Here is a 22,398-nt window from a genome sequence, read left to right as displayed (position 1 = left end):
AAACAAAACTGGTTAGGAAATGCATGTACCGACAGTTTATTCTAATTTCTCTCCTTGCTTATACTCAAATTACATCATTTCTTCTTTTGTCTAGATGGAAAAAAGTCTCCCTTTTAAATCCTGGCTATCAGCACATATGCTCTGGAACAGAGGAGCAAATGCCCTGGAACCCTTGATAATATGTTGGCAGAACACCCCTGTTTGGAAGCTGTTGAGAAATTATTTGACTTGTTAGGTTTTGCTGTGCTGCTGCAGGATTTCCAAAGGGCCCAGAAGCAGGATGACAGGAGTGAATACAGAAAGGGTCTGTGTGTGTTGCCAGCAGACGCTATTGCTATTGTTGCTTTTTCGGGGTCTATAACACTCGAGTACAGTCACACCTGACACCACGTGGGGTCCTGAACACTATCCTCATCAGAGGAGTCCTAAAATGAACATGCTAAGAGAATACCACCTTGAATTCAGAACTACCTGTCTCCACTAGCCAGTTGGAAATCTGGGTCATCTGACCTGCAACAAAACTGGAGGCCTCAAAATGGGACTACTTTCTACAGTACCAACATTATTATATTTTTGCTATATTTGTGCCTTTTTATATACTTACAATGGACTTTATATACTTACAAATGGACTGATTTAAAGCACGTGCTCAACAATTCTGCCCTGTGCTTTGCTGGACAGGGACACACTCCTATATGAGAGTCTATATGAGCATCTGCATGTTCTGCCGCATCCATCAGGACGGCTATTTACACCTGAGCCGCATCTTTACAAGTCTCTGACTTCTAGGAGATATCACTGAGCATAGATCTATACCCAGCAGGGAATCTGCTTCCTGGACTAGCAGAGCTGAGCAGCACAACCAACCCTCATTTCACTAACCTAAATTAAAGGCCTTCCTCTTTGATTATGCTTGACATGGATTCTTCATGTTATTATTTGTACGGCAAATCAACTCAAAAAAAAAAAAAAAAATCCCCAGTGTGGGTTTCCCTGCGTTTTGAGGGTATAATTTCTATTTTGATTCTGATCTTAACTTTCCCTGCCTCACAGTCTTCTCAATGCATTGATGGAGGCTTCAGGGATGTCCATTTAGTATGGCTGTAGCCTCCTGCAGTATAGTATACTTGCTTTATTCCATAGTGACTTCCATCATGGGCCATAGTTACCCACTCATACTGAGAAGCTGGGAATGCTTTAGGTCTTAAAAGTTTGGGGCTTATTTCATTAAAAATATTTGTCTAACCTGAGACTGTTTGTATGACTATGAGTGAGTGCAGCTCTAAGTAATTCAATCTTAGAGACCCCTTCTCGTGCATTTTACAGCACAAATTTTCAAGTGCAAAATCCCATAGATACCATGCTTTCCTCCAACATGAGACTACTTTAAAACTACAAGAATGCAAAGAGAATCAGTGGTACCAATAACTGAGAGTTCTTTCTGGCATTTACAGCAAAGAAAGTAAAAGATGATGTGTCATCTGAAATGAATGAGCCTAATCTACCTAAAATACCTCTTTAAATGCTAGCAAGCATTCCCCAAAGCTTTTGTGTCTCTATTCTTGTATTTCAACTCACAATCTCATGTATGCTTTGTCAACACTTCTCTTGTTTTCTGAACAGACAGCTCATATTTCAGTTACGTTTCTGGGCTTGATCCTGCCAAGCACAGACTTCCTTCAACTCCTGTAACCCAGAGTGAGCCCTGAAGTGAGCAGCAACTAACATACATTTGGAAATCTCAGTGTCTCAAACTCAGCCAATTTGCGTGTATTTTTTTTCTCTCCCTCTTTTTAATGCATCTGTTTCAGGACGTATGAACACACAAAGTATTCAAGCACAAACATTTATCACTGTCAACAGCCAGTTTTTGCTGCTTCCCAACACTGTATGAACACACAGAGGTTGGACTCAGGAATCCCCTTGTGCAACATAGGGAAGGCTCTGCACCACTAAAAACACTCTTTTCCAACCGTGACCTTCCCACATGGAGTTCCCAAGGGCTGGACAGGACACAGGGAAACTTGAAAAACCCACAGGATGTCTCACTTGTGCCTAGAGCACAACATGGACTGAGAAAGAAGATCCTATTACTAATACCTGCAAGCCAGCAATAGCTTTGAAGGTGGACTGAAGTTGTCTAGCAAAGGTGACCATAGCCTCAAAACCAAGATCCAAGAAAACTGTGCGTGTGCATTTCATGCGTTTTTCGTCTGACAGTAAAATCCTCATGAGTTCTATTCCATTTTTTTTGACACATGGTTTCCTTGGCAACCTCAAGCAAACACCTTTTGTTCGGAAGCTCTTCTGTAAGTGCTTCTCAACTTGCCAACATTAAATGTTGAAAAAATAAGGCCTGTCTCAAGGGTGTCGCAGGGAGGAAGTTTTTTTTTTCCTTTACTTTTCAATGCACAGATATTCTCCTAACAAACTGAATCAGCAAAATCCTGCAGCCCCACAAACTGCAGCTTCACACAGAAGAGCCTTGCCATGCTGCTGCTTCTCTGAGCGAGCAAAACCACAGGCTTGCCCAGGCTGGCGTGCACACAACCGACTGCCCGTTGCACCTGATGGATCAGGGTGCCAGCCTGTCCATCCTTCCATTCACTACCTGAAAAGACGCCTGAAAAAAGGAGGGGGAAACTCGGCAGTTGTTTCATAAAAAGAATTTTTAAAAAGGTTTTATTTGGCACTAGCCAGAGATTTCCTGTCCCATTCCATGATCTCATTAGTAAATGCTGTAGGCACACCCCACCCCCAAGCCCCAGCAAGCCTGGCTTCAAATACCTTGGATTTCTGCTTGTTTAAAAAGAAAAAAAGAAAAAAAAAAAAAAGAAAAAAAAACCCACTATTTCTATATAATTAATTAGAGCCTCCCTTCTCTCCCCTCTCCTCCCTGTTTGGAACCTATTTATAGATGATGAGATCACCAACCAGCGCAGGAAATCCTTGAGTAAAGAGGGAGAGAAAAACAAAATTTTTCTATTTACTGGATATTCCCAACATTCTTATTTTTTCCTCTCTTGCTCACAAACATTTATTTTAACAGAAGGAAAGCTAACGCAGCAGATTTTTTAAGCATACCACCTCAAAAGCCTAAGAAGCCGCAGGAATTGTTAGCTCAGTTTACATAAGTGAGTAAGCCCCAAAACAAGGTTTAGAACGTGCAAACAAAACTGATTACGTTTCTGCCTCTTTTGAGGGACCTGCAAGACAAGGGGTGAAGCTGGAATGTGATGGGGTATTCGGTGATTTAATGCATGCTATTTCTACTCTGAGAACTTTTATCTACTTTGCTAACAGTCCAAATCTCACTCTTAACAGACCAGCTGGATTTGCATCACTTTTCAATACACTCTACAAGCTGAATCTCTCCTTTCCACATATTTGCTGAGAACTGCTGAACTTAATTTCCTCAAGATACGAGAAATAAAATAGAGTATGTTACCAAAATCCATCCCCCTCCTGCGACTGGTGGTAATGTACGGCTGGAACTCAACTGAGTGGGAGCAGCCTAAAGGACAGACCTGTCCCCCAAATGCCTTGACTGGGACATCCTCAGGCATGAGCTGTTTGTATTCTTATTTGTAATTACTAATATAAGGAACATGCTTTAAGTTTGAGCACAGTGTGCCGTGGGGTAGGTGGTTCAGCACCCTTGAAGGGCACACTGGTAGCCTTTTGCACGGCAATGCGTGACCATTCATTACCCATGGTGGAACTGCCCACATGAGTAAAGGTTGAAGACAGACAAGAACTAGGATCTTTTTAATATCCCACAAAAGTCTGGAACAGAGGCGAGGGCCTTATTCTTGCTTTCTATACACTTAAAACAGACAGAGTTACAAAGCCCTTGTGTTGTGAAATATTTCTCGCCACAGTAAAAATATACATTTTTGAATATGGTGTTTAGGGCCAAGGTTGCATTTCTGAGGTTACCTGCCTCCTGCATCAAGTAGCCTCTGATAAACGACATCGCTGGTGACACCATCAGCTTGGGAACACCGAGCCGGCAACGCACCAGGCAGCTCCCGACCTCCCAGCCCTGCTCAGGCCAGCTGACCCATCCAGAAGAGAGCTGAGCGCAGTTGTGTTTGAGGAAAGAAAGCCAAATCTCGTCTGAGGCTGCCAGGCAGGGGGTTCACACAAAGCCTTCCTTTAATAAAACACTAAGACAGGGGCTGCACTGCAGGAGCCGTGGCAATAGGTGCCATCTTGACCACCCCATGGGGCTCTGGCCCATGCACACATCCCAAGGAACACGCACTACCTCCGACTCGGCCCCTGCCAAGAGTTCAAGAGCAGGCTCAGCAGAGCCGGGCCTGCCAAACGCCCTCCTTGCCGGGCCGCAGCTCCTAACTGCCTTTGGCACTGCATTGCAGGGGAGCTCTCGGATGCAATTTGCCTGGCCTCTGCTGCGGGAGGATCCGGGAAGTGCTGGAGTGAGATCACCATCAGCCCCACTGTTAGTTCGTTCGTCTTCTACCAAAAAAGGAAGCAAGCTCTTTTCACAGCAAAGATCTAGATGAAATCCTCTGTCCCTCACAGTATTTACACACACATACACAAAAAGAACCCTATTGTAAGCGGGCCCTGGCAGGCCACCCCTGTGCACTTGGATCCACTTCTAGTCTCTCCCTCTTTTACACTGATCTTGCCTTTATTCCTTCCTTCCTTCAAAAAAATCCTAAACTCTAGCAAGGTACGACTTCAACTTCATTAAGCACTTCATTATGGTCAACCCTCTCTCCAAACAGCCTTTCTTGCTCATGTCATCACTTCCCCATGCTAGATCGGGAGCAAAGGCAGGGACAAGCTGGTTGCCTGCTTGTAGGAAGGGGCAGCTATTGTCACTCCACAAGGAAACGCTCAAAAATTCCAAGTGAGGCATCAAGCTGGAAATGACAGAGAGCTGCAAAAGCTCAACTCACCTGCTGAGCATTTTAACATAACCAATGTCCAGCATTACAAAAAATAACAACTTTCTTAGCTTGGGTGAATTCAAACAAAACAAACAAACAAACGATTCACTTGTCCTTTGTACTAATCATTAAAGAATCAACTTCGTAATTTCTATTAAAAAATATATAGGTGTCTTTCATAAAAGAAGTACTCTTTTATCACATCCCTGTTGCGTGGAACAGAGGGAGAAAGAACTGTTTGTTTGGACCTCGCTGGGTGGAACAATAAACAAGCCCCTCTGCCAGCCCTATTCTCTGACTGCAGCATTTCAAAACTATGTAGAGTGGGGTGGGGGGAAAGAAAAAGAAAAACTAACATCAAACTTCATTCAAGGTCTACTGTTAATGTCTCTGTCCATATTTTCCAGTCGAAGTACACAACTATATTGGCTTTAAACTGGGATGAAGCCACCGCCTCACCTCATGACCATAAACCAATTATTTTTATTTCCTCCTACATAGGCAGTTCCAATGAGAAAAGCGGAGAAAGGCACGTAATGACCACATCAGGAACGGTGGTCACAGCACAGGAATTGTGGGATCCACAGAAGCTTTCCTGCGTTGCTCCCCACAAAAATTACCCCTATTTACCTGAAAACGATGGACGCCTACCAATGAACACGTCTAAGGAGAAAAGGGGAGATGGGGTGGTAGGTGCCTTGTTCTTAAGAAAGACTCAGTAGAATAGTCTTCCTTAGTCAAAGGAGGGTCAGTGACAAAGAGGTTCCTTGAGCTGATCCAGTGTTACTAGATATACTGTGTATTGCTCGTCTATTTACATGCTGATTGTGAACAAATTCAGCCTCCTCCTTCCATAAAGACACATACGTACACTGTCCCATCCGTAGCAAGGCACAAGGAAAAACAAGAAGGTCGCTGTGTGGTCACTTACAGCCAAGCCAATCAACCTGTGCTTCCTAGAGCCAAAACCAGTAACACACTCACGCACACTGCAAATGACCCAAACACAGCCACTTTGCAGCAGGTATTCTGTACCCTATGGGTTATTACCCTCAGGAGATATTACAGTTGAAGAGCCAAACATGTGCATGACACGCTCTCCGCAGAGACAGCGCTCAACTTCTGCAGTCTTCTCAGTAGATTTTTATACACACCATTTAATTTTGCATGAGTTTTCCAGCTCAGTTTTGGAAATCATCACTTCTAATATGAATTCTAATCATACAGGTCATTTAATAGTCTTATTTTTCAGACCCGGGGTCATGCTAAGTTGGTTCAACTCAGCCACGGCCCAGGACAGGGCCCACCACCGCCTCTCCCATTCCAGAGTATCCGGGAAAGGAAGCCTGTCGGCAAATCCAGCTAATGGAGAGATCCTGCTGACCAGCTCTGCCTCTGACATGGAGCTATATGGAGCAGAAGGAAGACCCAGGAGACTCAGGGAGACACTGCAAATGTGGGTGCCCAGGCCTAGCCATAGGGAAACATTAAATGGAAACACAGCAAACACAAGAGCCTGTATAAGAGATGTGGGATCATGGTGCTACTGGTGCTATCCACTTTTCACAACATAAATCCAAACAAGTGTTAAGTTTGGTGTTTCTGCCACCACTCTGATCTAAATAAATCAGTGCACTACCAGGCACTTATTCCCTTTTCATCAAGAACCACTGAAAACGGCCACAAAATGAAGCACAGGAAGTTCTGCCTGAATCGGAGAAAAAAATTCTTGAGTGTTCGAGTGACAGAGCACTGGAACAAGCTGCCCAGAGAGGTTGTGGAGTCTCCTTCTCTGGAGATTTTCAAAACCCACCTGGATGCCACCCTGAGCCATGCGCTCAAGGGGAATTGGACTAGATGATCTCCAGAGGTCCCTTCCAACTTCAACCACTCTGTGATTCTGTGACATTTACACCAAAGCATATGCTTAGAAAAATATGAGCACCATCTTCCCAGCCCCACAGAGAGGCAGAGAGGAACGTGACTAGGCTTGATAGCCCTGGACCTGGTCTCCACTATGCTAAAACCAGCGCTGAGCAAAGTGCTAAAGAGTGGGGGAAAGCTAAAGAGCCCCCATTTGAATCAAAGATGCCTAAGCTAGACCTGTTTCTTGTGCATGTCACAAACATCCATGGATTCTTCTTCAACAAACCTGTTTATGCTCCTTAGCAGCCATGCTATTTTTTTTTTTTTTTAAACGTCATGTGAAGAACCACCTCCTCTTATTTGCTTCCTAGGATAGACAGCAGGATGGTAGAAAAAATAAAATCACCCCCTCCCTAGATCCAGACAGTTAGTTGTCTAGATACCTTCCCCAATCCCTGTCTTTCTTAGAATATTTCAAGTAATGGCAACAACTGGCTTGTTTTCCAAAGTGGCTTTCTCATTTATTCCAAGAGATGCAGAGCTCTCCCTTTTAAAGGCACACAATGTCATTCCTGGCACCATGTGGGCGACAGCCTCTTGCATCCAACAACAGGAACATGAATAAACAGGAACAAAATAACTGCAAAGTAAACGGGCCAGCTCAGCTCCTACCATCTGCTAGACAAACACTGCTCCGGGTGCTCCTCTCCAGTGGGATACCAGGGCTGGCCGCAAATACCACAGCACCAGCAACAGTCTGGGAGATATCAATACACCCAAATACAAAAAATACAAAAGTGGAAACTCGGGCTAAAGCTAATCCAAACACGGTAGTGTCCTCCGCGTATACGCAGGCTGAGTTATTCTCTCATGATCTACATATTGGAATACTACAATAAGTTTAATAATAGCATTATATTCACATGTGCGTGAGTCCAGGCTCTCAGATAACCCAAGCAAACATCAGTGACCAAGAAGCCGTTAAGAAGAAAAAAGCTCCCAAATTTTGCTGCCTATTGCCTCTGCCTACTAATACATTCCTACATATGCACATAGTTATACTATGGAACCATGGATGCAAGGCAGCATTACAAGGAGAACTACTTTTCTGCTATTACAAGTAACCCGCGTTGCTGATACTGTATAATAATAAATATATCCACAAAACACGCTTTGCTTAAAGTTAATAACAGAAAAAAAAATAAAGTGGAAGAAATCAATACTCATTTCCTTCTGACATTTATGAAAGCAGAGATAGCAAATGCCAGCCTATACTGTCAGACAACTTCCTGTGCATAAACTTCAAATTTTGCTGAATACCGGTATACTCACCTCAAACACAGCTAATCACTCTTACTTGGTTTTATAATGAAAACCTTAAATTCACAGAAAGTTCAGTAAATAAATTCACTTGTCATCAACTCCACATACTGTGATTAAAAAAAAAAGCAAAAAAATTAAAAAATTAAAAGCAATCTGTATGGGGAAATGTAATGTAATCAAGAAAATAAAGCTCTTCCCCCTTCTTCCCCAGTGGTAATACTTTCATGAAAAGAACAATATTAAGGTTATAACTGTTGTAATGAGTTTGGCACTGAGTATTTCCCTGGAACGAGTCATCTTTCACACAAGCTACAGCCACCAACTCCCAAAGCCAAATCTGAAACCCCAGGAATGCCTTTTAAAATACAACACATAGGTTCTCCTTTTTTAGCTCTTTCTCTCTCAGAAACATGAACAAAAGGTGCACAAGGACTTTTTCACAGCACGAAGCAATGACATGATAGATACTACATAATTTAGTGACACTGCTGAATTTCAGCGATATAACTCATTCTCTATATTATATAGGATATTGAGACAGGTTTCTGTTTTATTGGTGATTTTTTTTTTTAAACAAAAGCTTAACAGTTCACTTGTAAGGCTTTACTTTAAGAGGTGCTGCTCTGCCTCCCAGAACAGTGTTTCAGTGCACTCTCTCCCCTCACTAAGTGGAAATCACTGAATCGTTGCTCTGCAGATGGTTACAGTCAAGAGTCACACGGGGGCTTCTGGATTCCTCCCAAACTCCGGCTGCACAAGCGCTGCCGGCCGGGGAGCTCGTGGCTGACAGCCCGAGGCGCTGGGACGGCTCGGGATGGGGGTCCCCGGCGCACCCCGGCCCCACCAAACGCCCCCAGGAACAGCAGAGCTCGTGCCAAATGTTTTCGTCCCTTCCCTTCTGCCTTGATCTCACTCCCCTGCTTTGGGGGAAACATCACTGGAAGCTCCTGCTCCGGAAAAAAAAATAATAAGGAAAGAAAAAAAAAAAAGGATTTGGGGCCCCAAGGTCTTCCTCAGAGAGAGGCTTAACATGCTTATTTCTGCTAATATGAATTTAGATTGATCCCAGCTGAACCCAAGGTTAAGCCATTACCTTTCAGCTGCACAAAGCCAGAAGTGCAGATAGGAAGGAGCTTGCTTTACCTAATCCCCATGAAGAAATCAGGATTCCCTTGAGAGCTTTCTTACTGGATTTTCCAAGGAAAGGAAAAAGGAAAGAATGAGCAAAAAAGAGGGAGAGGAAACAAAAGAAAAAAAAATAAAGGCCAAGGCTTTTCATTCACATCTGTATGACCCAGGAAGTTCATGACAGAGTCACAGTATCATGGGGCACCGGTATCAACCTGAAGGAAAGCAAAGCTCCCAACTCCTTTAACAGAGCTAGCCCCTCTTTGGATTTTTAGCTAAAAGCCCTTCTCTCTTCATGCCTTTGCTGGTCTTCTTGACTGCAAGTGAAATAGGGCAAAGCTTATTTCTGCAGATAAAACTTCTGACAACTTCAGAGAGGCTACGCCTGAAGTATGACTGCAAGACCGTGTCTTGGGTTTAAAAAGAGTAATTAAAACGGAGGGATTCCATTTCATTTATAAAGCCTATTAGCATCACAGGAGATGACCTGAACGATCAGGCGGAAAAGAATAATTACTACCACTTCCTGCCACATGGCACTGGGATGTCATCAGCTTAAAATATATATCACTTACAGCTCTATTGGATTTTCACCTTGGGGTGACATTTATCTCCTAGCACCGTCTTGAGCTGCCTTCCTTAAAAGTGACTAAAAACGCCTATGAGGACAGAACTGACCTTTTGTACCAAAAATTTGATAAACTCTTAGTTTCAAGTTACAACAAAAACAAAGTCCAAACCCAACAACCGCATGCTATAAAGAAAGTCCTAGAAAGCTGCAAAAATCATCTGTTACTTTACAGCCTTTGCAGGGGTTATTTAAAAGCTTGGACAATTTAAAACACTGGCACATAGAAAAGACACTGGCCTCTTTCCCTTATGGAAAACATTGCCTTTGAGTGAACACAAGGAGCATGAAGTACGAAGATGAGCTTGTAGCACGCTTGGCCCCGCTGTCTCTGAGGGGCATCTTTCTTGCTCCCAGCAATGCTGTTCATAGCACAGCTCTACCTCAGCAAGGCAGAAAAATCCCACTCTGACAGACCCATGTCATAGCCCACACTCATGTGATCATGGCAATGGCTCCAAGCTCTGTGTGGCCTCCTGCAAGACAGAAAGCAGCTCATCGTGGAGCTACAGGCTTTGAAGCAACAGCAACAAGGTGCCCTGATGTTGCGCGTGGCGCTAGGAGCTGTTCTGCATCCCTTGGAGACGGATCTGCAAGTCCTGGCCAGGTGGACGTTGTGGTGAAACCCCACCTTGGGTGGTATGGCAGAAAATGGGTTGGGAATCACTCTTAGCATACCTCCCTATAGCTCTGGCTCTCTTCTACCCTCTGCAAAAATACACATACTCATCCACACATTCTCTGCACAGCCCCAAGGGTTAGACCGTTGAACGAAACCTCCATTAATAATCAAAGTCACACAAAGCATCCCAGACTATTCCCTAAAACCACTCTTTACATATATGTCAAATTGAGGCTTGCCAAATTCTGCATTCTATTCTTTGAGTTGATTAATTAAGAAAAATAAAGAAGATTCCATATTAGATATACATGATAAATCAAAGTAGAACATATGTAAATTTTTAAGACGCCTACCAGTATTAATTACACAACTCAACCTAATCTTGAAGGCCCATTCCCTGAGCTGGGGAATGATAAGTGAATCTCGAGGGTAAATTCAGGCTCAAAAGTTTAAACTTCAATTACTACCTGCTATGAGGATACTATATGGCTGTAACAACCTCTGGCCTGAAAAAGACTTGCTCATTACTGATCCCTAAGGAAGAATAAAAGTGGAGTTTTTCACTACGCATTCACAGAAAAAGAAAATTAAAATAAACAATGAAGTCAGGTTGAACTGAGAGTCTTTTTAAAAAAAAAAATTAAGAACTTATACACTTGTGGCAGTCATGCCATACCATTGATATTCCCAAGTCCTGCCTATAAAAATTCGCCTGGAAAAAGGGTTCAAGTCCCCTTGCTTAAGTGATATATTGCTTGGGCGATCTGCCAGATGTGGTCGTGTCAGCGGAAGGGGTCACAGCTTCCATGCTGCTTGGCACCATTCCCCACCTCTCACGTTCTGGCAGAGAGGTTCAGGGGAGCAATTCCAACTCACTCCACACAAAATCAGCTGGATTAACTCAAATCACTAATTTAAAAGGTTTCAACTAACCAGCTGGATATGAACTGGGAGCAATCACATTAAATTCTCTGCCAGTAGATGCAAAAGGGCAATAACAGCTGGAAAAAGAGAGCCATAACGAATAATTGGGAACGAATAACCAGTTCCTCCCACCGGCACAGCAGGATGCTAAAGGAGGCACAAGTCTTTGGCTTTTGTGCTTTATCAGTACCCTCCTTCCGCCAGCCTTAAAACTCTTAGAAAGTATGAGCAGCACTGGAAACCAGCATAAGAGAATTTCCAGTTTGGAAAATATGAAGCTGTGCGTGCGTGCGCTCCTCCTGCAGGCTCTCTCAGCCGGGCGTTCAGGGCGAGAAGGAGCTCTCGCCCAAAATGCGCGACCGCTGCAAGCCGAGAAAGAGCCGGTATCGCGTGGCTCATCAGCAGAAAAACCCCAGAACGGAAGCAACGTGACTCAAAATATCTGAGTATTCGTAATCAGCAAAAAAGCTTCACATGCTCACTAAGGAATTAGGAGAAATGACAGCATTGAAGGAACCCGTAACCTTGCTGCTTTCTCTCTGCCTGCTGCAGCGCTGTTAACTTCATCTGTTGCTTGCGCAAGCAGCGAGGAGCAGCAGGAGCATCGCAGCTGGCCGGGCCGTTGGGAGCCTCTCCGAAATAACCAAATAATCCCCGGCTGGAAGTGCGTGTCAGCAATGGGATTTCCTGATCTCTCTCCGCAAGGAGCGCTGAAGCGAGGTTAGCTCTCACACTCCAGGCAGCTCTTGCACAGCTCTTTAAGAGCAGTGGGGGATTAACACCATGGGCTGTTACTGTTGGTCTTAGCATTGATGTGCTACATGGCATCTTTATGCCCTTGCTGTGAAATACATGCTGTACCTGAGCTGACTTAATAGACAGTTGCTGTCAAACGATATGGTCCTGCCTGTGCCCCACTCTTAATCTCAGCCCCTCAGTCAGGTACTTCCACTGCTTTGTTTGCACTTATCTCATACCAGTTTCAGCCCTCAGGAAGCCTCAGCTCATCTCACTAAGCTCACAGAAAACTAACGCAGCAGAAGGGACAAGAAGAGCTGGACTCTCAGCCAGGAGCAGGCAGAATGGTATCTCATGCTACAAAGAAGTCAACAGGCAGTGACACTAGTGTAACAGATTTAAATTGATGTAGAAATAAACAGGAATAGCTTTTAATTTCCTTCCCAGACACCTTAACACACAAACATCACTCTGCCTTCTCCCTTACGGCAAAGTGATACCCTCCCCGCTCTGTTAGGAGATTTTTCAAGCTCTGGGCAACAATGCTTCCCTGAAATCAGACTTAGATTATGGGATAATAAATGTCTAGATTAGAAAAATAAATTTCTACTCTACACAGAAGCAGGTCTGTCTCTTGCTTCCACTCAATATGGTAAAAAATAATCTTTCTTTCTAAGTGAATGGGTAAGTTTGTAAGTCTTGCCACCGCCAACAATGGTATTGTCACCAGTGTATCTACAATTAGTGAATGTAATCACAATGAAATGAAGAACAGCATGTCTATCAAACTATGTTTAGTGATGGCTGCCACTTTAGATGGCAACAGTGATGACAGAGTAAGAAATGCTGAAAGAAGAAAGCAAGGAGGGATGCAAAGATTGTCCCTTAAAGTGATGCTGCGTACTGTGCCTCTCCATCAAAGGACTGTCCGTCAGGAGCAGTGGAAAGAAAACTCCGGGCTTCCATCCACGGAGCTGGGGAGGACTGGCTGCAGAGCAAAAGGAAAATCACACAGTGGAATAAATCAAGCCTGCTAAATATCAGTCCATGAACACTTTTTTGCCTCCCTGAGAAGCAACGAAGCCCTGCCAGGTGCTCTGTCTATCAGAGCTCATGATATCTCAGTCTTCACGAAGCAGCAAGGGCCGGCTCCACTAAAGCATTTAACTGAATGCTACCTTCATCATCACCAGGCGAGGCTGTCATTTTCTCTTCAAGTAGATTTTGTGGATTTTTGTCTCAATGACTGTTCATATACCTACTTTACTTAAAGAACCAATCGTTGAGAAACACTGTTAAAATTGTGTGTTCTCTATTCTCAGTGTAACTAATCTAAAGAAATTGTACTCAGTCTACTAGAAGCTCCACTGGAGACGCAGGGAAAACAAACAGCAAATTCATAGCCTCTTGAAATGACTACAGAGACAGATAACAAAAGCTCATCACGCAGTCATTGCTCTCTAAGATACTGTAGAGAAACCCTAGAGAAAAAGTATTAAGTAACTGCACAGAAAATACATTTTCTCTTTCATTTAAGTGATATTCATTAACAAGCAGTTGCTGCAAAGAGTGTCCCATGAGAAGAAGCTCTGCTGATGCTGAAATTAGTCCACTAAGGCAAATCTTATGATCTTATTTCTACTCAGACTTTATGTTCTGGATTTTTGCCTGGGCAACGTTCAGCCAGTAACAAAATCCATTTAAAGTACTGCACAGCACCTATTATGCATAGATGTCAAGGGACAGGAGTAGGTTATGAAGCATGTAGTCCATCATATCTTACAAAAAAATCACTGTTCAAAGAGTCTAGGGAAAATGCAACACTGCAATTGAGGCTATAAGGTTGTAATTCAGTTCCCCATCTGGACAGATGGAGAGGCAAATGACACACTGATTGGTCCTGAAGCAAGAGCTGATTAAGAGAAAAATAATAGCCCAATACAGACCTGTTCCTTGTTTTCAAAACTATTGGTAAAATAGTTATGAAATGAAAAGCTCTACCAGAACAAGTGAACAAGCATTCCTGCTTTCAAGGAATGGTGAAGAAGGGAGCCTGCATGCTTGCTCGATGAGTATTTTGTGCTTGTTTTGTTTTTAAAACAGAAATGCTAGCTCCTGCTATCAGAGAAGACATCGAGTAGTGAGATAACCCTACAAGTGTCATGTTTCCAGAAAGTGCTCTTTCTACATAGCATTCAGCACAACTGCTTCAAGTTTTGACACAGGGTTAAGGCAAAATATCAGTGGGAAACAGCACTGTCACCTTCAGCTGGTTCCCTAACAGTGCTGGCCATGAAGAACAGCTAAGCCAACTGGTGTTCAGATAACTTTGTGTTTTAAATACTCAATACATAAGCAGAGGGGAGAAAAAATAATAAGGTAACTGTTAAAACATATACCTCAAGATCTGTTTCTTTTCCAGTGCAAAACAACGGAAACTCTCCCATTGGCTTCAATGGGAACTAGGCCAGACCCTGACAGTCTTCATTCAAAAGTTCCATTAAGGAGAAATTGCATATTGGCATGAGGCATTTCTACTTTCTTTCTCCTTTTTTTTTGTTTGGTTGGTTTTTTGTTATCCTGATAAACAGCATACTTGCAGCACACAGTGTCTGGAAATAAGTTTTACAATCCAAAAACAAGGTTTTCAAGGTTTGAAATTGTATGTGAGATGTAATAGTCAAAATTGGACAGCATGAAAATTAACATGTATCAGAAATTATATTTTGGTTTATTATAATGAGGCAGTTCAAGAGGTTTATAATAACTGAAATGAATAATAATCCCTCTTTATAAAATATGACAAATACTGGCAAAATGCCACTGTTCCAGCGGATTAAGTTCATCCCACTTCGCAACAGTCATGCTACTGTTTCCAATACTGCTCTCATGGCTTACACAGAATAGCAGAGCTCCAGCAGAGAGATGAATCACTGAGAAAAATAGCCAACATGTTGTTACGTGTGCAGTTCTCATTTTACACAACTGCTTTCACACAACTTTGCTCTCAAAGTTTTGGGGGCCATCAGTTTGTGAAAAGCTTGATTCAGTGTTTCTTTTTCTCTCTAAGTGAAACTCACGCTAACATTAATAGCCAAGTACTCGTCCAGAGTGTTCTTGAGCTCCTGAATGTAGGGTTGTGTCCTGGCCAAAACCCAGTCCTTGACCAAGAACACCCTTGAACAGCCTTGTGCTTTGGTTTCTGCAAAGAAGCAGTTGGGAACCCAGGTGAGGAGGTGACCAGGACCAGTGAATGTAGCCTGGCACCCCTCTTCATTCAAACTAGCGGCAGCCTTTGTAGTTCAGCCCCACTGAGTATCCTACAGACCAGTCTCCCTCTTTCTGTCAACTCCCTAAAACCAAAGAGGCCTTCTTTTTTATTAGCACACTTCAAATAACAGCGCTGTGTCTTCTACAGAAACGCCAAGGATGTAGTTTTCACAGATTAACCCAACAAAAGAAACAACCTCAATAAAGAGTCTGGAACAAATTCAAGCCCAGTATAACCAGAAATAATTCCCAAATGTCTCAGCTATGTGGACCAGGCCACTCTACATTCCCATATCTATACGTGGACTAGTTCTATATTAGGAGGCTTGCTCAGGGAGAAATTTGCCTTTCTTACCTTTTGCCACATTTTGATGAAGAAGAGCTCCCCAGAAAAGTTGAAGAAAACGTTGGTGTCGTAGGCATCATCCCCGATGTTAGAGATGGAAATGTTAAGCGAGATGTTCCTCACTGCTCCCAGTGCCAGGTAGGCGGTCCTATCATCAACACTGTTGGCAAAACAATTACACCAGTTTAACTCTTGGTGACTTTCACAATTTCTTCGTTCTTTCCTACCACAGGATTGTTGTAACTCAGCTGTGCAAGAGCTTGGAGGTTACTAGCTCAGGTCTGTGCCAAATGCCCAACAGAGAGCACAGTGGGTCATACAGGGAACCAGCATCTCCCAAATGTCTGGGTCTGGCACTGTATTTTGCACCTGTCAAGAAATTCTATAATTCTAATGTGAAATCATTTCACATTACTTACTGTTTATTTGATTTTATAGAGAGCAAAACAGTGGAAGACTTTAAGACAAGTGCAAAATATTTTTATGCCACATTTGAATACAAATGTTCCTCCATCTCTCTGCCAGGCTAGTTTAACACTCTAGTAACCTTCCAAAAATCCTCTTGGAGTTATGCTATGGAAAGGACAAATGACACAGAGGGTCAAACAAAATCTAGAAACTGCTGTACGTGTAGAAAACGTATGAAAATTACAATAAACATCAACTGAACCTGACTAATCTTTCCTTGGGTGTTTATGGTGGACGTAACATGATGCAGTCATGTTCAGTATGCCACTTACTGAAAGGAATGATTGAATTAAAATAACTGTAATTCATTGTGAAAATTAAAAATGATTCTAAAGTGAACTTTGGAGTAAGGCAGACTAGTCTCCAAAGCTGGTGCTTACTGATTTATTATAAGTGTAACTTTTCAGTATTTTCCATTTAATGCAGGCAATATTTGTGGTGTATGTTTCCTGCACTCAGTTCTCTTACGATGATCTCTATTATAGCCCAAAATTATGGCTTACATTTCAATGACAGCTTCTGACAAGTCAAGTGCAAATATTCAGGAAGTGTGTCTGCTTTTTTATGCCTACAATTAACAACAGAAACCAACTAATCCTACCTCTAATTGTACACTTTACTTTCTAAACCTTATGGCTTATTGTTGAAATCAACTATCAGTGCAAATAAACATTTCCAAAAGCATTTCCAAGGCAAGATCCAATGAAAAACTAGCTTGAGAAGTCAAATAATTTGAGCAGGAGTAATGGGACAAGTATATGAGAGTACTAGGAAGTATTAAAATCTTTAGGTTGCAACTTCCACATACATTCTTGAAATGCTGAAAGATTATCAAGATACACAAAACAATTTGCTGGGTTTTTGCAATAATCACAGGCATATATCTGAAAATAAGAAAAAAAAACACTTTATTATTGTGGAATACTTCTCATGAAGTTTATAAAAGCATCTGTTACTATGATTTAAAAATTAAATCAACATTCATCAGAGCCAAAAATCTAGAAATATCTAATTTAGTAAGTGATGGAAAGTTACAAGATATGCATTTTTTGCGGAGTTGATATTAAATGCAAAGCATGCCACACAAATGTGTCCCGATTACCATGATCTGACATCATCACTGACACTACCTCTTTCCCTTCTACACAAACGTCTTTATACTTAAGAGCATGGCTTGCAACGAACAGAACCCTTCTTTGTAGCAGTAGCGTTATGAGATGCAACACTAACTCTTTGGGACTCTCTGAGAATGCTGTTCTTCCTAAGGAATGGTAAGTGCTCGCAGTAAATTCTACTGAAAACGAAGCCCAGAAAAAAATGTCAATGTAACTGTCATTAGTCAGTGTTACTCCTTCCTAAAGTTACCATTTAACTGCTAAAAGTGCATCACCCTAAAATGGTGATGTTTAAAACAACATTTTCTTCAACAGAGAAAGAAGCTTAGAAAGCCAACTTTCTACGAGAACACTACCTGCCCCCAGTTACACCTCCTCCATAAAATACACTTGCTATTAAACTCTGCGAAGAGCTTCTCTGACAGGGGGCTGGCAGAAGACTTCAGGTCTTCCTCGAAAAGGCGACACCGGACTGTGCTGCAAGCCTCATTTTGAGGGAGCGCCTTCCTGAGTCACTAAGGCTGCGCACATCTGGAACGGATCAGGTTCCCTCACACAAAAGAGAGGAGGATGAGGAATCTCCCCGCGCACCAGGGAGTTCCCGGCTGCATCTGCTGCCCTGGAGCGGCCGTTGGCGCGCGGGGACCCTGCGGCCACGCGTGAGCCGTGCGGCCAGCCGGGTGCCAGCACGATCCCGCGTCTGCCCAGTCAAGATCTGCCACTGAGGAAGTACTGTCCCCTCCAGGACATGGAGGCAACCGAGGCCACCCTTCGTACGGGCAAGGTGTGTCAAAAAATGGAGAAATGGAACAAAGCGATGGCCTTTGGTTTATGTTTCACTGAATGAGGACTGCAGAACAGCCAGTATCCTCCCCACAGCCCTCCTAACCTGCTTGAGTTACAGGACATAGGATAAAAGAAAATAATAAAATCCAAACAACAACAACAAAAATCAAAATACAGTCACTAAATCAGAAAGAAGAATCACCACCTTACTATGTAGCATGCATGAATATAAGACTCGGTAAGAGTTCTGGGTAGACTGAAGACACATATAAATTATATATAACCCAATTTGCATGAACATCCATACAGGCACACACAATATGTCAAGTTACCGATTTCTGCATGGTAAGGAAAAGAAACTTGTCATTACTTGCCATTCAAAAGCACTAAACATCTGCAGTTACCATTCAAATAATCTAGGCTTGTAGATAACCAGCAATTCTGAAAAATGAGACCCCAAATTTATGCTATATAGATAACATTTAGAAATTCTGCCATAGATTCAAATTTACTGGCTGTAGGACTGTACATCAAATGTAAAAGGAAATATTTCATTTCTTTCCCCTTAAGTGCTTATGGAAAGGAAACCTAAATTTTAAAGTTTCTGGATATAACAAGTACTATCACTTTAACATGCTTTAGTGCTCTCTATTAACACCTGCCCAGCAAGTGAAGAAAGACTAGATGGGAAAGGCAAACAGAAAAGTTCTGCAATGTCCATTTCCCCACCCCCTCAAGATGTTGGAGCTTTTATTAATGTGGATCAGGGGAGACATCATCTGCATTCCTGAAGGTACACAGGGACATACTTCCCTGTTTCCTGTACTAGAGAGTATTAAAAAAAAAAAATTTGAAAGCATTTAGCACTTCCCTTTAGTCTATGCATACTATGCACAGTGCAGGGAAGGAATGGGATAGAGTTTGCACTTACCCTGTTAATTTGGGTCACCAGTTTTCCTTTCTGTAGACCAAGCTTTCCTATCCTTTCTGCAAACCTGCATCTACATAGATAAAATCCCCACTACTGCCCAGCAGACAGTGGAAGCTCTAGAAGGCATTAGCTAAAATGTATTCAAATCATGAAGTCTAACCTGTCTACTAGCTTCATCAGATGAAGTTATGCCAATTAAAGAGGGGTCCCGCTTTTTTTAAAAAAATATTTTTGAGACCTGAGTAAATGACGTTGGGTGGTGAAGATACTGGCCTGCTTTGGATCTATCACACTACCAACACTGCGCTTCGTCTTGGGAGTTAGTGGAATTCTGAATATAAATTTTGTCTCCATACCCTAACAGCAACCCTAAAAACCTTCTCGTTGGAGTTTTGTCATTGATTCCAAAGTAAGGACAAACTTTGAGATGAGTTTTACTCCAACACTTAAGCAAATTGGAACCAATGAAAACCCAAGACCTCAGCTGCTCTCCCGGGGATCCTTCCAAAGCATCAGTGAAAACTCAGAAGTTGCAGCCCTGTAAGCAAATTCAGACCATGCAAATACTTAATAAGCAACTCCAGAGGAGGCAGAGCTATTGAGTTTTATCCCGCTCTGTTACTCCATCTCACACACATTCAAGGCCACCACTCTCTGAGCACTTCAAAGCCAGTGTAGACTGGGGCAAACACTGCAGTTTCCGAGGTTTATTCCAGGCCGCTGCAACCCCCGTCCATTCACACGCTGCACTGGAAGCAGCAGCGTCTGCCGGAGCGGCGACGGTGGTTCCAGCCGCCTCGTTCGATCTGCCGAGCTGTGCTGGGCTCCGAGCGTTCCTCGCTGGAGAGCCTCCAAGGCTTCCAGCGAGGAACGCTGGAGCCCAGACAGACGGAGATCGAACGAGGCGGTGGAAACCGTCGCCGCTCCGGCAGACGCTGCTGCTTCCAGTGCAGGGTGAATGGACCGGGGGTTCCCTGAAAACCCATGGGGAGCTGGTTCGTGCCCTCGGCAGGGCATGCCCATGGGAAGCCGTGGGAGGAATCCCTCTGCTCCACCTCAGTGTCCGCCCGCTGGAACGTCCTGCGCTCGCACACGGGCACAGGGAGAGCCCGCCAGGGACGCTCACAAAACCTCAGTGTCTCTCTAAAAATGTTACTTTGGCGCAAGGCGCACGAGTTCACTGAGCTGCCAGGAAATCCAGGGCAGCATTCAACATCATTTTAAAGTGACCGATGAATTCTAGGGCTATTTCTCTAGCTGAAAAATCTTGCTGTTCCTGCATGTAGCAGGTAACGCGACACTGCAGGGAAAAAGAAAGGGAAAACTTGGGGAGCAGCCCACAGAGCTCCTGTGCCAGCAGAGCACAGCCCGCAATCCATGCCAGGATTACTCCAGACGAACATGGAATAATAACAACATGCCAATCTTGCTCCGTAGGAAAGGACAGGGTGTTCTTGCTGTGCATGGAAAACGTCCTCGCCGCGTGCCCAGGAGCAGCGGAGGGAGGAGCTGCTCCTGCTTGCGCCCTGTGGAACAGGGCTGCAGGTTCCAGCGCTTCGGTCCCCATCTACACCGCAGTTCAGGGACACGGCGGATGCTTAACTCAAACCCCCTCCCTACATCTTAATTAAAAAACAACCCACACATGCACTTGAATGCTAAACAACAGAAAAGCAAACACACACACTCTAGGAAAACAAGTTTGCTCTTCATTGTACTATTGAAATTAATTTTTCTACAAGGTTAATTGTATAAGTTAGAGACGGTTACAACATTTTTAAAACTTCTCTGGGACTTCCCTTCCCCAGATTAAATTCCTCTACACCTAATCCCATAGCTGCACAATCCATGCAACACCCAGCCACTTACGTCTTCAGACTCTCAGAATTAAATCACAAGTACTACACAGGGGGGAATAACCACTTAAAAATACCCTTTATCCTATCACCCTACAGAAATCTGTTTTCCTTCTCTCCTTATTAGAAGCTATTCCAATTGCACCCATATGTTCATAACCCTTTATAAGCAGAACTGAGGAATCAGTGAGGAAGGAGCTGACTCTGCTTTCACACAGTGTTTGCTCCAGGGAGTAGCTTTTCATTTGAATTGAGTTGCCCTGGTCTATGACACTGCCACATGAAGCAAGAGCAGGCACAGCACCTGCAGAAGCTAAAACCTTCTCTCTCACTCTTGCAGACTCACATACAAGCTGGCATCCTTTATAACCAGGAGCAGTGCCCTTGCAACCAGTGATACTGTGCTCCTGGCACAAAGTTATTCCAAGACATGCTTGTGGTGTAAGGCTGGAACACAAACAAATACTGATTACTAGTGGTAAAAAGAAGTGGTCCAAGACACACCGCTGGAAACTGCATACACCAGCTTGATGTTAAAAAAAATACATTACTCCTGTTAAAATATTTGAAGAGTTTTAACTGAAGATTGTTGTCCATAGATCTAGTGGAGCAAGTGAGTTTGGAGGACGGATTCAGAAGCACTTTGGAACAGAAGATTTCTAGGAATTAGAACAAAGTCACCAAATAAGCCACACTTTTATATGAGAAATGTTGCCTCAGAAACCGATCTCCTATTTAAATACGATTAGAGAGGTTAGACTGTTTGTCCCACTTCGGGAATGCTAGGATGCAATATATGATTTAAAAACATACTCAGCCGAGCATGGAACAGGGAGAAAAGGACCAACGCCTTTTACACAGTCACTGTTAGAGGTCAACACAAGACAGTTCATCAGAGTTGAACAGTTAGAAACAGCAGAGGTTTGTTGCTTCAGGAAATTTGTTTTTGAGCAACAGGTGCTATATATCATGAAAAAGTTACGTCTGAATGTCAAACATGATAACTAACACATACCCACTAAAGTATCAGCAACGCTTCTCCTCTGTTTCAACTCTCTAACACGCTCAGTGTTGGATTTAGTTTGGAAATACAAAACAACAGTGCATTTCCTTTTCATTGCAGTCTGTCCAGTATTAAGAACTTCAGTTTCTTGAGGCAGTTAACATATGACAGCACTGCCAGAGGTTAAACTTCAGTCTTCTTTGGTTGCTAGAGCAAGAAACAATATGGTGCTTTGCAATCGCTTAAGTCCACTAAATACTCGTGTTGGAATCACAGAATCACAGAATGGTTGAGGTTGGAAGGGACCTGTAGAAATCAGCCAGTCTCACTCCGATGTTCACAAATAATACAAGACCACATATTGGTTCAGCAAGAAACTCAAATTATACCAAAGCACATCACTTTTGAGTTAAGAAAGAAAAAGAAAAAAGAAGAACAATATCCTATTTGAAAAGATACAGTCGAGTAGCGT

General features: G+C 43.0%; 1 protein-coding gene across 1 annotated transcript in view; it reads right to left on the bottom strand.

The window, feature by feature from the left end:
• The window catches only part of ITGA9 (integrin subunit alpha 9), a 194,665-nt gene that overhangs the window by 53,383 nt on the left and 118,884 nt on the right, over positions 1-22,398 (bottom strand). The window contains exon 18 of the mRNA XM_088521367.1: positions 15,777-15,927. Coding sequence (XP_088377493.1) covers positions 15,777-15,927 — 151 coding nt within the window. The remainder of the gene's footprint in view (positions 1-15,776; positions 15,928-22,398) is intronic.

The sequence above is a fragment of the Tinamus guttatus genome, unplaced genomic scaffold (genome assembly GCF_059628265.1).
Source record: "Tinamus guttatus ecotype Peru unplaced genomic scaffold, ASM5962826v1 Tinamus_guttatus_pri_ptg000119l, whole genome shotgun sequence".
Lineage (NCBI taxonomy): Eukaryota > Metazoa > Chordata > Aves > Tinamiformes > Tinamidae > Tinamus > Tinamus guttatus.
Note: the sequence above shows the minus strand (reverse complement) of the source record. Positions and strands in the feature narration are given on the sequence as shown.